Here is a 17,370-nt window from a genome sequence, read left to right as displayed (position 1 = left end):
AGGTGGAACTTAACTGTATGACTTAAAAATATTGTGTGGTCCACATATTCTTTGCCTAATATGTATGAAATTATACATCTTATTAGGTGTTAAAAATGAGTTATTTGAGAGCAAAACCCACTTGTATTTTTAGGTTTCTAACTAGTTATCATTTCTGTATTCTGATGGACCGTGGATATGTGGTGTAGGGAGTAGAGTCCAAAGCAGCCAGACAGTGTGGTTATGGACCTATCAGAAACCAAGTTTCTCCCCCCAGGAAGTTTTCTAGGTTTCCATGAATGTTGTGCTAGTTCTTTTTCGGTATTATTTTCCTGGTGTTGATATTTTACATTGTAAATGTATTGCTGGAGCAAAAACTGATTGGAATGTGTGTTTTAAAGTGTTTGATTAAAAGGTACAGGGAGTAAGACACATAAATTAGTAGGTACAAAATAGACAGGGGGAGGTTAAGAATAGTATAGGAAAAAGAGAAGCCAAAGAACTTATATGTACAACCCATGGAGTTGAACTTAGTGGAGGGGAATGGAGGGGTGCAGGGCAGAGGGGGATGGAAGGGAGAAAAAATGGGAGAACTGTAATAGTATAATCAATAAAATATACTTAAAAATAAAATGTTTAATAACATATATGTTTCATTTCTTATGTTTACTTATTGTTTCAGTTTCATTGTTTAAATTACTGTTTAAACTTTATTGCTTTAAATATTGTGCATGATGATAGTGTCATTATTTAAGACTTGAAAGTTATCTAGATATACTTTGTTGTACAGATAGTTTGTGTAGTAGTTAGGCTGCAGAAGATGGGGTGGAGATAGCATAGAAAAAGTGTGCATTTCGGAAGCAGAGAGACCTGCCACAATTTACTAGCTATGTGATATTTGTCCTCAAGATTCTTATCTGCTAATTGGGAAAGTCAACCATGCAGGGTGACCATCATCATCACCATCATTCTCAGTTAGTAGCTCCTCTTGATTGAGGAATATGTGCTATATAGTGAATCTAGCACTTCAAGTATGTTATCTCCTTTTGTTCCCATGACCACCTGATGGGGATAGTAATGCTGTTTCATATTACAAATGAGGAAAGAGGCACAGAGTGCCTAAGTAGCTGCTCAAGATTTATGATGGTTCTTGGTAAAGTAGATACAGTATTTTTTTTTAATTACTGTACAGTCGTCTCCATTTTTCCCCTACCACTCCCACCCATTCCAGCCATCCCCACCTCTTGCCCTCAGTTCTGTCCCCATTTGACTTTGTTCATGTGCCTTTTATACACGGAACAAGGTATTTTGAAAGCTCATCTAAGTTATATGATAAATATCTCCATAATTTTGTGTACTTATGGTCGGTGTTAGACTATGGGATGTTTCTTCCTGTGGAGCCTTCCCTGCCGCGGATGAGAATGATTCATCACAGACACAATCTGTTGTTCAGTCGCAAAAGGAGGCGGCTCTGGTGGAGAATGCCCTGAGCCCTTCTCCAAAACAGTTTTTATTGGGATCGGTATGTGCAGGGGTATATAGCGTACATGCATAGCTCATCAGTCAGTGTCCAAAGGCTACAGTTATAAAAAACAGATTATAGATGACAATAGAAGAAAGAGATCTGCCTCAGATCAGGGTCTGTTAGACATGCTGACACCAGATGGTTGTTCAGGTGTATTTCATGAGTTAAGGAGTTCACTCCTTATGTTTTGTACTTAAACATCTGGTTTATGCCAACAGGGCTGTAGCAAAGCAAAGCAAGCTTCAAAGGATACAATGTATTCTTCAGGCCTGATTTCCCATGGGAACCCTCAGTGTTAAATCGGGTTGTGCCTGCCACCTGCATTCCCCTTGTTCCAGTCAAGATTTACAGGCAAGGCCTTCCTTGTGTGGGGCTACAGTTTCTGATACCACACAAAGTGGACCCTAACGGTTAGACCATTAGACTGTTAGACCCATGGAAGTTTTTATTATCTTACATTGCTGAGACACAATTATCTCCACTCCTCCTAATTTAAAGACATTTTAGTATAAATAAGAGGGGAAACCATGGTAGTCATTACTTTTCCTCCTAACATTTATTTTTGCATATTTCTATGATTTTTATTTGTACCCTTTAATTACTTGTAATCATAGTATATGTAGAATTTCATACTCTTACATTTAATGATTTCTCATTAAATATAATCCATGTTAATTTGACCTCATTTATTTTTTATAGTAGTGTTACAATAAAATAGTACATATTTGGACATTGTAGAGAAATCATGTATTTTCAAAACTATAAAATATTACAGTAAATATTTTCATGTAGCTTTAAAAAATTTCCAAAAGTAATTGGATTTTATCATTATAGTCACTATATTTCAGTATTTATAAATTTAACATCAATTCAAGAAAAGTAAGAAAACGTACAAGGAAGGTTGATAGATTTGATTTCATTTAGAGCCTGCCCTCTTTCTTTCCTCTTTTTTCTTGCCTGAGCATGTTTAACCATGGTAATAACGTAATTTTTAGTGTTAATACATGATAGTGGAAAGTATGCTGCATTAAGTTCCTAGTACACAATAATTTCCATACTCATTTAAGGTGTTGTTTATACACCTGTCAATCTTTAATATAATTTTTTCCTTCTGCTGGACAATAAGTTTTTTGAGAAGTGGATTGAATTTTTATTGTATCTATAGCACTTAGCACAATACCTAGCATATAATAGAAACATAATTTGTTGAATGCAAGAAATACATGTTTCCAAATGAGTGGTACAGTAGTAGTTTTATAGGAACATGTTAATTATTGTACATTGTTATTCTTGCTATTATTGTACATTGTTATTCTTACTGATCTTTCAAAGCTTTCCTCATTAAGTATGCAGAATTCCACATTTATCAAATATAAATATTCATACGTACATATTTTAAAAGTAGTTGTCTTCATGTGGGTGATTTTTGTAATTAACCTCATTTATATTTTTATGAAGTTTCCAAATGTTCTATAAGAAGTCTTATAATGAGAGAAAAAAGTTTGGTAAAAAAAAAGATTGAGTGGTGAAAATGTCACATTATTAATTTTACATGTTTTTCTTTGATTATTGAATGCTATTTTGTCACTGTTCTTTGTCCTTAAATTCATTTACTTTTTCAGATTATTAATGCATGTGTATATGTGTGTAATCAGTCTGCTTGATACAATTATAAATAAACTTAAATATGTCAACTCATTTATTTCATTTTGGTTACATTTTGTACTGTACAGAAATTTCAAATGGTCACCATCTTCTCTGATTTAAAAACTTAGAAAGAGTTATTCCTCTTTTAGAAATCTGATAGTTTCTTTTTCTCGAGATTCACATTGTGTGAATAAATGTTTTTCTTCATCAGTTTTTAAAACATGGGTTATGGAAAGAGATACAGGTAGATTTTTTCCCCTTGCCAAATTACTAATTTGGCAGTCAGTGTGATAATAGTGTATTTAATAATCTTTCCCTTTCTCAGTTATGACTGCTTTTTCTAAATTTGAAGACCATACTTTCTAAATAATTGAAAACTCTTTATTATATAATTTTCTAAATACAAAACTGGAGTTGATAGTATAGACAACTCCTTATATGGTATTTTTTCATTCAAGATGTTTAATTCTTTTCCTCTTGGGTTGTAAAATATTTGTTTGAATAATTCTCAAATATTTCCCATGATCCTCATTATTACTAGAGATATTTGTGTGTATATACTGTGGTGATAATCATATACATGTATATTACTGTACATACATTCATACATTGCATCATGACATTTTGGTCAACAGAAGACTGAGTGTACTCTATAGTCTCTTGAAATTATAATGGAGCTGAAGAATTCCTGCTGCTTGGTGATGTCGTAACTATTGCAACTCACTGCATTTACTCATGTGGTTGTGGTGGTCCTGGTGTAAACAAACCTACTGCACTGCTAGTTTAAAAGTATGGCACATACACTTAGGTACAGTGTATAATACTTGATAAAGATAATAAATGACTTATTGTTTTATGTATTTACTTTATGCTTTTTAATTGTATTTTAGAGTGTACTTTTTCTACTTAAAAAAAGTTGGTTGTGAATCATTTGCCATGTTATGCCTACAATAGCCTCATACATCTTGTGCTTAACTTGGCCACCTCATTGTATCATTTTCTCTTGTTCTTGATTTAATTTTGTGTTTCTTTGTATAAGAACATTCTGTACAGGTTTGTAGCCCAGGAGCAGTAGGCTATATCACTTAGGTGCATACTAGGCTAGACCATGTAGGTTTGTATAAGTATACCTTACGATGTTTGCACAATGACAAAATCACCTAATAACAAATTTCTTAGAATGCACCCCCATTGCAAAGCTGTACATTACTGTAGGAGGGGGATCCTCCCCAAAAGAGCGTTCTCTTCTAGAGGTCAGGCCCCTTGTAGTACAGGCCCCTGGTAGGTGAGTGTTCTAGGAACCCATCTGTATCAGTGTACCAGCTGGTGGTGGTGTGAGAGGCTGCATTCAGATTCAGTGATTTTTTTATTTTTGACAACTCTGTCAGCGTATTTGCCCATTTCATGATGGGTGATTGACTAGCACATCTACCCACACCTCGCTGAGTGTTCAGTACCTTTTGGACAAAGAACAGCATGATCCTGGTGCCCCACCCTCCCTATTCACCTGATCTCACCCTGAGCAACATTTTTTATTTCCTTGTATGAAAAAGTCCTCAAAGGGAAACATTTTGCTGATGTGGAAGAGGTGAAACACAAAAATGGCAGAAGCGCTTAAAAGGCATCAAAATTGATGAGTTCAAAAATTGTTTTGAGCAATGGGAAAAACATCTTGTTAGGTGTGTTACATCAAATGGAGAGTACTTTGAAGATGATTGAAGTTTAAAAATGTAAAAATAAATACAGGTTTTTACGAGACCAGTGCTCTAATCCCTGAGCTATGGAGCCAACTTAAATACAGTTTTTTAAATAAGTAAATTGTATTTTGGGGGATCACCACTCATATATGTGAAAATAACACAAAGTATATAATCTACTATTTTAAAGTATATGGAAATTACTTATAGAAATTTAGAGTAAGAATGAGGAGATTCTAAATATTAAGGACTGACACAATATTAAGGATTGTTTGTTAATAGAAGAAGAATATTAGAATGTTTGTGATACAGACTGCCATAAAAATAAACTTATAAATATTTAGGTTATCATTTAGTGGATTTTCCAACAATACTAATGCAAATAATTTCAAATTTTCCCAAAAGGCTTGCTTTTTGTTGTAAGATAGCTTTGTATAAAGTGTCTGAGCTTGTGGTGGCAGAGGTCACTTTATTTCTGCTAATGTCTGGCAGAAAATAGGCTGACAGTAAGTGTTGGTTAAGTGAATAATTTTTTTTGTTTTTTTTTTAATGTAGGTAATCTAAATCTTAAAATTCCATGGAAAAACCTGTATACTCAACCAGTTGTAGCTGTACTGGAAAACATTTATTTACTCATAGTGCCTTCTTCTAGTAAGTCAAATTGTAAACATTATAATTTAAATTATTCTTTTTTGTGGATGGAAAGTCTTTATATTATATTTGTTCAAAATATTTTTGGGAAAAAATTTTAAACGATTTTATTTATTTATTTTTAGACAGAGGGGAGGGGAGGGAGAAAGGGAGAGAAACATGGATAGGTTGCCTCTCATATGCTCCCTGACCAGGGACAGAACTGCAACTAGTGACCTTTTGCTTTGCAGGATGACACCCAGCCAACAGAGCTACATGGTCAGAGTACTTTTGGGGAACTTTCTTTTACTATTTAAATTTGGTAATAGGTAATTGAGTTAAATTACCTGTGTTAAATTTTTTGTTTAGGTTTATGTCTAGGTTTTTATGTTAAATTTTTGTAGACTTGGAACTAGTGATTATTCCCTAGTATATTTTTTGGAATGAGTCTTAAATTTAAGATAAGATTCTTTTTATGTTTCCTGTAGTAATAAAATATGATCCTTTAAAAGAAGAAAAGCAACTCTTGGAAGCAAAGCAACAGGAGCTAAAAAGGATAGAAGAAGCAAAACAAAAAGTAGCTGATCAAGGTAAAGAAAGCAAATAAGAATGATAATAAGAAATGGGGAAAAGGCCTAAATATTGGTTGTATTTGAATATTATTTTTTTCTGGAAACAGTTTTTTTCTGGAGGACAATGACACCTTAGTCCCCTTCAAAGTAGGCACCTTGGGACCTTACACAATTCTAATCAGCATCAGCTGTCCTCCAGTCCGCTCTTTCCTAAGTCTTCTAGGATTTTTCCTTTAATTTTAAAATTTTGTTGAGATAGAATACATATACATTGCTTTAAAAGATAACTAGTAGTGTATGACCTATAATTTAAAAAAATTCTGTCTCTTGGCTTAACTACTCCCTATAGATCTATTTTCATCTTTTTAAGGGTTTGTTTTTTTGTTTATTTTCAAATGGCTATATAAAATGATTATGTCTTTATTACTTGATTTATTATATTTATATATAATTTTATATATAAACTTAATTTTATGTACTATGAAGATTAACCTCTTTTCCATATTCCCAGTATAGATATGTCACATTTTTGTGTAAATCAATATTCATTGTTTATGTTCCCATGGCTTTATATAAGAGTTTACCACTGAGCCAAAGAGTATTATCTGATTACATGTATTTTCTGGTACAGCTTTAATATTTGCTTGGCAATAGTAGGTTGATCTGGGTCTGGTTGTATATTATGTAGATCTTTTTACTTACGTGTTTTTGGTGTGATAAAATCTCCCAGTAGCTTCATCTATGTGATTTCAGAGTTGGAGTCTGCCAGGTTAATTTTCTCCAGAATAAAGCTTTGCTTGTGTTTCTGGTGTAGGGAAAAGGTAGTGGCTTTGCTGTGTGGGTTGGGAGAAGGAGAGTGAGTACCTGGAAGTCTCTAACTGCTCATTATACAGGCTAAAGCAATCTGTGTATTATGCCCCTCCACCATTCTCTTTACTATTCATGTTTTCTGAGGACTCCAGTTCCTGAATCTTTCCAGGGTTCGTTAATTCTTTCCTTCCTTCCTTTCCTTCCTTTCCTTCCTTTCCTTCTTCCCTCCTTTCTCCTTGCTTCTTCCCTTCCATTCCCTTCCCTTTTCCCTTCCTTTCTTTTTTTTTGGCTTGTCTTGTGTTTCATTGTTATCTCTGTCTTTGGGCATTTAGGAATAAATTTCTTCTCTAAGTTGGCTAAGGCCATCTGCTTTCCAGCTTCTAATTTTTTGAAGCTATCTGTCTCTTATATATTCTTTCTCTTATACTCTTTCTTTTGGCCTTCTGGATTTATCTATTTTTCCCTTTACTTTTTGCATTAGTGGAGTTTTACTGAGGAATAGGGAAATATTCCTCTTAGATGCAGTCCATCATGTTTAGTCAGATGTCCCTCCTATTTCTATTTATACTTAAGTCTAAAAGACAACTGTTTAGCCATGCTTAAAATTGATCAGAGATACCTTATTGTTATCATGTAGAAGTTTGAACTCTTACACAAGATATATAAAAGCTCTTGTGATTTGAATCCTGCTTACCTCTCCAGCCTCATTATTGCTTCTCTCATATCTCCTCTATTGTTTGCTCCAGCCTACTGACCTATTTGTAGTTTACTGAATGTACCAACTTCTCTGTGATGTATCTCACTTTCTACATTACTCAATATACATGTGAGAATTATCAGCATATTTTAGACTATAAGGTGTGGACGCCATTCCTGCAGCAGCAGTGTAGAATAAGAGAAACAGTCCCAGCACTGAGCCCTGAGGAAATCCCACATTTTATGATTGTATAGAAGAGAATACTAGAAAAAGACCAAGGAGGAGTGGTCAAATAAGTAGAAGGAAATGTGGACATTATGATTCCACATTATGATTTCCATGGGAAAAAGGGTGTTTTAGGAAGAAAAATGTATCAGGTCCTACTGAGATACCAGCTGAATTGAGGATTAGGAAATAATCATTTTATTTAAGATACAGAGATCATTGGTCACCTTAGAAATAGATATTTGGGTTGATGATTTCAGAGGGGGAGCTTCTATTTCTTCCAAAGTTGGAAGCAATGTCATGTACTAAGAGAGCAGTGGGGAGGTTGTTGGCACTTTGAGGAAATTCAAAAATAATTTTTAAATAGTTGTTCTGGAGAGAGTGAACAAGTTGACTGGAGAAATGTAGCAAGGCTGCTGTTTGGTAGAAATTGGGGATGGCTAATTTACAGTAGTTCTAGTCTGTCCTATTGGGATTTTTCTTCTGCACTGCTCACCTGGCAAGATATAGGCATATTTATGTTAAATGTAGATAGTTGGTTTTATTCAGGGTTGGAGCTGTATTGACAGAGGAAAATGAGGAAAAAGGACCAAGACTTTAAAGTGTTGGTGAAATAAATTATGGAATCTGAGCTGGATAAAGAAATCAGGAGGGAACTAATGAATAATCAAAGAAAGATTTAGCATTTAATTGAATGAACAAATTTATAGAGTAAAGGGTTTTATTAGGTCGTGGTGTGATTTAAAGATTAAAAACCTCTGTCTTCAAAGAGCTTATGTGTACTTACTAATTCTAAAGTTCTTATATTCAAATATGTTTACTTGTCATTCACTCACACTGACATTTTCATCGGCTTTCCTTGAAGGCCTCCTGTGCCAGCCGAGTTAGGGAGTAGTTGGTCATGAGAGGAAAAGATAGGTAACATGTACATGCAGGTAGAACAGGACCAGGAAGAGGAAAGGAGATAGCTTTCACTGGTGTTTTTAAGTGGGGGAGAAAAGGGGTAGTAACTCATTGTTATCAAAGGCATATTAAAAAGACTAGGAACCTCAATTTCTCATTCTTTCCATTTCCCTGAAAAGTATTGAAACTGGAGATAGTAAATACAGTTTTTATGGAAAAAAAAGATGATGATCTTCATTCTTGCTGGGAAGGAGAGAGGGAGATAATTACCATATTTTGTAGTCCTCAGGAGGAGGGTCGTGTTCAACTGTTTCACAACTTACGCTGTTATCTTTAATTTTAATAGAGTCCGCCTATGCTGCTCTCTCTGGCTTTTCTCATTGAAGCCTATTTTAATTCTTACCTAATCATCTTAATTGTTTTTCATATCTTTATTCAGGTATAGTTTTTTAGAAATATATTTTATTGATTATACTATTACAGCTGTCCCATTTCTTTCTCCACTTTATTCCCCTCTGTCCTGCACCAACCCTCCCACCAGCATTTCCCCACCTTAGTTCATGTCCATGGATTGTACATATAAGTTTTTTGGCTTTTCCATTTCCCATACCATTCTAAACCTCCCCCTGTCTATTTTGTACCTACCCTTTATGCTTCTTATTCCCTGTACCTTTTCTCTCATTCTCTTCCCTCCCCCTCCCTGCTAATAACTCTCCATGCGATGTGCATTTCTCTCATTCTGTTCCTGTTTTAGTTGTTTGCTTAGTTCATTTTTGTTTTTGTTTTAGGTCTGATTGTTAATAACTGTGAGCTTCTTGTCATTTCACTGTTCATGTTTTTTATCTTCTTTTCTTAAGTAAGTCCCTTTAACATTTCATATAATAAGGGCTTGGTGATGATGAACTCCTTTAACTTGACCTTATCTGGGAAGCACTTTATCTGCCCTTCCATTCTAAATGATAGCTTTCCTAAATAGAGTAATCTGGGATATAGGTCCTTGCCTTTCATGACTTGGGATACTTCTTTCCAGCCCCTTTTTGCCTGCAAGGTTTCTTTGGAGAAATCACCTGATGGTCTTATGGGCACTCCTTTGTAGGTAACTGTGTCCTTTACTCTTGCTGCCTTTTTAAAGATTCTCTCCTTATCTTTCATCTTGGCTAATGTAATTATGATGTGCCTTGGTGTATACTTCCTTGGGTCCAACTTTTTTGACTCTTGAACTTTCTGGATTTCCTGGAAGTCTATTTCCTTTGCCAGATTGGGAGGTTCTCCTCCATTATTTGTTAAAATAAGTTTTCAATTTCTTGCTCTTCCTCTTCTCCTTCTGGAACCCCTACAATTTGGATGTTGGAAGGTTTAAAGTCATCCTGGAGGTTCCTAAGTTTCTCCTCATTTTTTTGAATTCTTGTTTCTGCATTCTGTTCTGGTTGAATGTTTGTTTCTTCCTTCTGCTCCAAATCACTGATTGGAGTGCTGGTTTCCTTCTCATCATTGTTGGTTCCCTGTATGTTTTCCTTTATTTCACTTTGCACAGCCTTCACTTCTTCCTCTGTTTTGTGACCATATTCAACCATTTATGTGAGCATCCTGATTACCATTGTTTTGAACTCAGCATCTGATAGGTTGGCTGTATCTTCATCACTTAGTTCTATTTTTTGATTTTTGATCTGTTCTTTCATTTGAGCCATATTTTTTTTGTTGTTTTGGCTTGCCTGTTATGTAGTAAGGGATGTAGCCTTAGGTATTTGCCAGGATGGGGCAACCCAGGTTGCTGTGTTGTGGGGGCTGTATGTGCGGGAGATGTCAGAGGGGGAACAATGCTGCGCTGCTTGGTTCTTGTCTTGCTTTCAGTCACTTCCTCTGCTACCCACAAGCAAATTGGGCCCTTCTGGTGCTGATTCCTGGGTGGATGGGTTTGTGAACTATTCAGGTATAGTTAACAGAGGGAAGCTATACAATTTAATACCAATACATTCTGCAAGGTTGACTTTAGTTTCCCTGAACAAGAAACTAGTTTTTGAACACCATGTTTTTAGTTGCTTTTGAAAGTCTTTGGTACCGAAGACTTTTGGAAAGCAAATCTGCAAATATAGATTTTTTTCTTTAACAAGGTTAACATTTATTTTACCTCAGTATGTGGATATTTATTGAGTATATTTTTCATTCAAGTTAAAAAAGAAATATTTGTAATTCTAGAAAAAAACCTGGTGGAGAAACAGGACACTTTCACAGAAAAATTAATTACTCAGATCATAAAAAATCTCCAAGTGAAAATTTCCAACATCCATATTCGTTATGAAGATGATGTAAGTATTATAATAGATGATACTTGTTTTTATATTTATATATATTCTATTGTTTATTGAAACCTGCTCTGTAGAAGCCAGCCTATCAGATGTCGGGAAGTGGAGGGGTAGGGCGAAAGATGACATGATCTTTCTTTCTTTAACTATAGTTGTAGTTTGCAATCCTTACTGTCTTGATTATATTTTTGTAAAATGTTCAAACATTAGATATTGAAAAAAATGCCTTTCTTATCACATTTGATAGATGGGAGTTATAAATTTAGCTATTATGTATTTTTAACATACTTCAAATCATACAATATTTATTTCTTGGGTCGAGCACTGGTCTAGGAGTCAGTAAAACAGGACTTAAATAATTGATCTCAAATAGATCATGTATTCTCTCTAAAACACATAATAAGTAGCTTCTCATAGTACTACTGCAAGGGTAAATCATTTGTTTATAAGCTTGTTTTGTAAACTGAAATATGTTATGTAGATATATTATTACTGTACAGCATTAATGCATTAATACTGTTTTAATTTGTACTGTATTAGGAAAAATATATGAATACAAATTATTCTGAAAGTATTACAATGTTTTCAAATGCTTGAAATGGCATACTTCCCAGAAAGTGAACTTTTTTTTAATAATGTGAATTTTGTTCCACTACTAAAAACCTGAGTGAAATTTACTGTGTTTCCTCTTTAGATCACAAATCGAGAAAGCCCACTGTCATTTGGTATTTCCCTTCAAAATCTCAGCATGCAGGTACTTTATTTAAAAATAAATTTAACCATATTTAATTGTGTAGTATGGATAGTCATACTACTAATTACTATTCACTTGTGCCACCATCAAAAATAGGCATCTATATAGAATTGGTACGGAAAATTCATAGATTCGATTAGAAATGAGGATAGGTAATTTCACATTTAAAATAATGGTTGATAATCAAATTCAAGTTAAAATACCAGGGCCTGTTTTTATTTGCTAATTATCATAGTTGATACTTTTTTACTTAAAGAATCCATTTCTGAGTATGTATAAAATAAAAGTAATAAATGTTTATTTTAGAAAAGCGTAAAGAAACAAATCACTGTGTCCTCACCACCAATAATAATAATCTTTCTAATTTTTCAAATTGAAGAATTTACAAGGATAGGATTACACAGAAGATTATGAAACATTTGCTTGCAACCAGAATGACTCCTTGTTAAATTTGTCATTTGGTTTGACTTTTTTGTCTATAAATTTCCTTTTTCTCTTCACAAACTTTTAAATACTTTAAAAGGATGAACTGTTACAAATGAAGTTTAAATATATTTGTTCTCTACTACTACACTTTCCTCCTACTGCAGAGGTAAACATCCTAAGTTTTTAAATATTATATAGTATAGCCATTAAAATTTTATATAGTATTTGGTAGATTTTGAATAAGTTTGCGTAAGTATTTTATATGCTTCCATAAGTTCCCTTTTTCTTTTCACAGTGTGTTTGCCATCTGTGTTGCCAACATGTAATTCGGTTCATTCAGTTTAACTGTCATATAGTGTTTTATTACATGCTTTATTTGTTATATCCATTGGGTTTTGTGTATGATTTCTTATTGTTTTTTATTATTATTTTTTAACCCTCACCTGAGAATATGTTTACTGATTTTATAGAAAGGGAGAGAGAGGGTGTGAAGAGAGAGACATCAGTGTGTGAGAGAAAAACATCTATTGGTGGCCTCCCATATGAGCCCAACCAGGGATTGAACCCGCAACCTTTAGTGTATGGGACAATGCTTCAACTAACTGAGCCACCCAGCCAGGGCATGTGTGACTACTGTTTAAAATATGGGCCCACTACAAGCAAAAGAAAAGAAAAAGAGGAATAGCCAAAGGAAGTTATTCAATAAAGTTGGGTGGGGTAAAGTGGCAAATGATGCTCTCATGTTGAAAAATTAAGGATGGAGAATGAACTGTTGGATTTGGCATTGTGAAAGTCATTGGTGACTGTGACAACAGTGGTTTTGACCATCATCTTTGGAGGTCCTTAGAAGCTTGTCTCCCAGCCTAGACCTATTCAAATAGAAATGGGAATGGGCCCAGCAATCCACGTTTTAAAAACCCTCTGTGTGATTCTATTGCATAAGAAAGTGAGAATCACTCTTCTACTTCATTCAGTTCTCTACCAAAAAAATGAAAACCATCTTTTTAAATGAGCACCTGATCACTTTATTGTCCTCAGTGGCTTTTTATTGCTTTTAGAATAAAGTCCATAGTTTTGTCTTCAAGTCATTTATAATTCTTTTGTAATCTAATCCCAAGTAATGTACCTGGTTTCAGCTCTTTTATTTTGCATTATGTTTTCTGGTCAAACTGGGCTTCTTAAGTTCTCTGAACCTGTCATGTATTTGCATATCTTTTTAGGATGAATCATTCCCTGGGGATCTTGGAATCAGTCATTTCTATTCATGTGTCATATATTAGGTTAGACATCACTTTCTTTGCCCCCAAGTTTGAGGCTCTTACTGTGTTCTTCCAGCACTGTATTTAACAGTGCATTTAACCTCTATGGTGACACTTGTTTATAATTGCTTCAATCAACAAGGAGCTCCTTGAAAACAGAGACCTTCTTATGTTCAGTTAATATTCTTTCCGTGTTATGAAATAGCCGAGGATATCTCATGGAAAATTGGTCTAGGACATGATAGATATGATTTATCATTCTGCCACATATGACATGGAAATGACAGTTTTACTACCATTTTTCCTTTTCAGACGACTGATCAAAACTGGGTTCCTTGTTTACAGGATGAAACTGAGAAACTAGTTCGTAAGGTAATAAATATTCTATTTTGTCAACCCAGAGAGTTGATGAAAGAGACTTTTAGAAAAGCTAATGGTAATATATAACGAATTTATGTGAATTGTGTTTACTTGCTTAACTCTGTTATATGACTGAATTATTTGGGACTTCTGAAAATAGCATGTGTTAAAGATCCTTCAAAGAAAATGAGACCTACAGTAAACTATTTATTTTCAGTTAATCCGATTGGATAACCTTTTTGCCTATTGGAATGTGAAGTCTCGGATGTTTTATCTTACTAATTATGATGATTCGTTGGTAAGTAATTTTTTGTATGTTTGTATACATGTTGATATTATATTTTGTATAAAGCTTTTTTCATTGTCATTTATCTAACATACAGTAGTGAGTGGTCATTTTTGAAGGCAAAATCTGTTAGCAGAATTTACAGATATAGGTGAATGCATATGAGGCCTGTCCACAAAGTATCCAGCCACATATCCAGCCACAAAGCTAGAGACATTTGTTGAAGAAGATACAAGACAAAAGAAACATTGTACATAGGACAATGATGCTTCAGTTCCCTTCAAAGTACACACCTCAAGACCTCACAGAGTTCTAATCGTCATCAGCTGCCTTGTTGTATTTTCCTGTATCTCATCAATAGTCTGAAATCTCTTCCCTTTCAAAGGTGACTTTAGTTTTGGGAAAAGCTAGAAGTCAAAGAATGCCAAATCTGGGCTGTAGTGGGGCTGAGTCACCTGGGTGATTTGATGTTTCATTAAAAAATTCTTCCCAGGACATGATGTATGCGGGGGCACGTCATCATGGTGAAGCTGCCAATCACCAGTTGCTCATAGCTGCAACCTTCTGAATCACGTGAAGTTTCTGTGGAGGAATGTTCAGGCTTAACACAAAATTTAATGCAGATTCATTGCTCTCCTCACTTAGTCATTTTGAGTATGGTGGCTACACAGTACACGTGCTCACTCAACGGCATCTACTGCCCTCACTGACTAGTACAGTGAAGTTATTGTTCACAGGTGTGCATTCTGGTCCACTTTCCTTGGTTTCCAGGTTAACATTGCTATTGTACCAACTGTTCTCATTATACTAACAATGGTTAGGCTTTTTCTGGACAGACCTCGTAAGTACCTGTACATGAACATGTATAAACACATACCTTGTTTTTAATAATTGACATAAATAATTATACTAGTTTCAGTATAGTGATTTGATATTGAGCGTATTACAAAATGATCATCCGAATAATGCTAGTTAACATCTGTTACCATACATAGTTGCAAAATTTTTTTTCACCCCTGGGTGGAGGAGAGCGAAGTGGCAAAAATCAGGACAACTGTAGTAGAATAAGAATAAAATGAATAAAAATATTTTTTCCTGAGGTGGGAACTTTTTTAAAAGTATATTTTATTGATTATGCTATTACAGATGTCCCATTTTTTTCTCCTGTTTATCCTCTTCTGCCTGGTACCCCCAAACCCTCCAGTATTGCCCTCCTTTAATTTAAGTCCGTGGGTTATACATATAAGTTCTTTGGCTGCTTCATTTCCTATATTATTCTTAATCTCCCCATGTCTATTTTGTATTACCTACTGACTATGCTGCTTATTCCCCATACCCTTTTCCCTATTATCCACCCTCCCCCTCCCTGCTGATAACCCTCCATGTAATCTCTATTTCTGTGAATCTTTCCTGTTCTAGTTGTTTGCTTAGTTTGTTTTTTTAGGTTCAGTTGTTGATAGTTGTGAGTTTGTTGTCATTTTACTGTTCATAGTTTTGATCTTGTTCTTAGATAAGTCCCTTTAACATATCATATAATAAGGGCTTGGTGATGATGAACTCCTTTAACTTAACCTTATCTGGGAATCACACTCTTCTATTCTAAATAATGGCTTTGCTGGGTAGAGTAATCTTGGATGTAGATCCTTTCGCTTCATGACTTCGAATACTTCTTTCTAGCTCCTTCTTGCCTGTAAAGTTTCTTTCAAGAAATCAGCTGACAGTCTTATGGAAACTACTTTGCAGGTAACACTCTTCTGCTACTTTTAAGATTATCTTTAATCTTGAGGAATTTATTTATGATGTCTTGGTGTCTTGGTGTGGCCCTCTTTGTGTCCGACTTGTTTAGGACTCTCTAAGCTTCCTGGACTTACTGGAAGTCTATTTCCTTTGCCACATTGGGAAGTTTTCTTTCATTATTTTTTCAAATAAGTTTCTAATTTCTTGTTCTTCCTCTTCTCCTTCTGGTTTGGATGTTGGAATGTTTAAAGTTGTCCTGAAGGTTCCCAAGCCTCTCCTCGTTCTATGAATTCTTGTTTCTTCATTCTGTTTTGGCTGAATGTTTATTTCTCCTTTTGTTCCAAAGCATTGATTTGAGTCTTGGCTTCCTTCCCTTCACTGTTGGCTTCCTGTATATTTTTCTTTATTTCATTTTATATAGCCTTCACTTCTTCCTTTATTTTGCGTTCATACTCAGTCATTTCTGTGAGCATCCTGATTATCAATATTTTGAACTCTGCATCTGATAGGTTGGCTATCTCTACATTACTTAGTTCTTTTTCTGGAGTTTTGATCTGTTCTTTCATTTGGGCCCTATATCTATGTCTTGCACACATGTTTTGTTGTAAGGGGCAGAGCCTTAGGATTCACCAGGGTGAGGCAACCCATGTGTTGTGGTGCTGTATGTGGGGGAGAGATCAGAGAGGGAACAGTGTCTCTTTCTCATCTCTCAGCTGCCTTGTCTGCCTAACAGCTGCCACCTTGCTGCAGATCTCCACCCCTCCTGCCAGTCTGGATGGTTGTTTCTTCTTTAACTTCTTGATAAAGAAGGGCTTCTGTACAGTTTGATTTTCTGACAGTTCTGGTTGTTCTTTATTTTTAGATTGGTTGTTTCCTTCTTTTGGTTGTGCAAGGGGGCAAAGGATATCTACGTACACCTCCATCTTGGCCTGAATGCTCACGAGATGGGAACTTTTAATATTCCCTTGGCAACTTTTAAATATGCAGTGCAGCATTATTAAGTATAGTCAACCATGCTGTATGTTAAATCCCCTCTACTTATTTATTTTATAACTAGAAGATTGTACATTTTGATTCCCATCACCCATTTTGCTTCCACCTATCCTCTGCCCTTGGCAACCACCAGTTTATTCTGTATATTAATGAGTTTTCTTTTTTTTTTCAAGTTTTATTTTTATTTTTATTATTATTTTTAATATATTTTATTGATTATACCATTACAGTTGTTCTATTCCCCCCCTTCAATCCCCTCCACCCGCACCCTCCCTCCCCCACCAATCTCTCCCTCTTAGTTTATAACCACGTGTCTCAAGTTCTTTGGATTCTATATTTCCCCCACTATTCTCACCCTCCCCCCTATCTATTTTCTACCTACTGTCTATGCTATTTTCTGTGCCTTCTCCCCCCTTCTCCCCCTCCCACCCCCCTGTTTCTAACCCTCCATGTGTTCTTCATTTCTATGGTTCCGCTCCTGATCTAGCTGTCCTCTTGGTTTGCTTTTGTTTTAGGTGTGGTTGTTAATAACTCTGAGTTTGCTGTCCTTTCACTGTTCATATTTTT

General features: G+C 35.0%; 1 protein-coding gene across 3 annotated transcripts in view; it reads left to right on the top strand.

The window, feature by feature from the left end:
* Positions 1 to 17,370, top strand: part of VPS13A (vacuolar protein sorting 13 homolog A) — a 213,835-nt gene that overhangs the window by 18,167 nt on the left and 178,298 nt on the right. For all 3 annotated transcript variants that reach the window (XM_037030342.1, XM_037030343.1, XM_037030344.1), the window contains exons 4-9: positions 5,404 to 5,499; positions 5,967 to 6,068; positions 10,882 to 10,991; positions 11,683 to 11,742; positions 13,740 to 13,799; positions 14,005 to 14,085. In XM_037030342.1, coding sequence (XP_036886237.1) covers positions 5,404 to 5,499; positions 5,967 to 6,068; positions 10,882 to 10,991; positions 11,683 to 11,742; positions 13,740 to 13,799; positions 14,005 to 14,085 — 509 coding nt within the window. The remainder of the gene's footprint in view (positions 1 to 5,403; positions 5,500 to 5,966; positions 6,069 to 10,881; positions 10,992 to 11,682; positions 11,743 to 13,739; positions 13,800 to 14,004; positions 14,086 to 17,370) is intronic.

The sequence above is a fragment of the Sturnira hondurensis genome, unplaced genomic scaffold (assembly GCF_014824575.4).
Source record: "Sturnira hondurensis isolate 20B ecotype Veracruz unplaced genomic scaffold, ASM1482457v3 Scaffold0020642, whole genome shotgun sequence".
Classification (NCBI taxonomy): Eukaryota; Metazoa; Chordata; class Mammalia; order Chiroptera; family Phyllostomidae; genus Sturnira; species Sturnira hondurensis.
The sequence above is the reverse complement of the archived record's forward strand: the minus strand, read 5'-3'. Positions and strand labels throughout refer to the sequence as shown.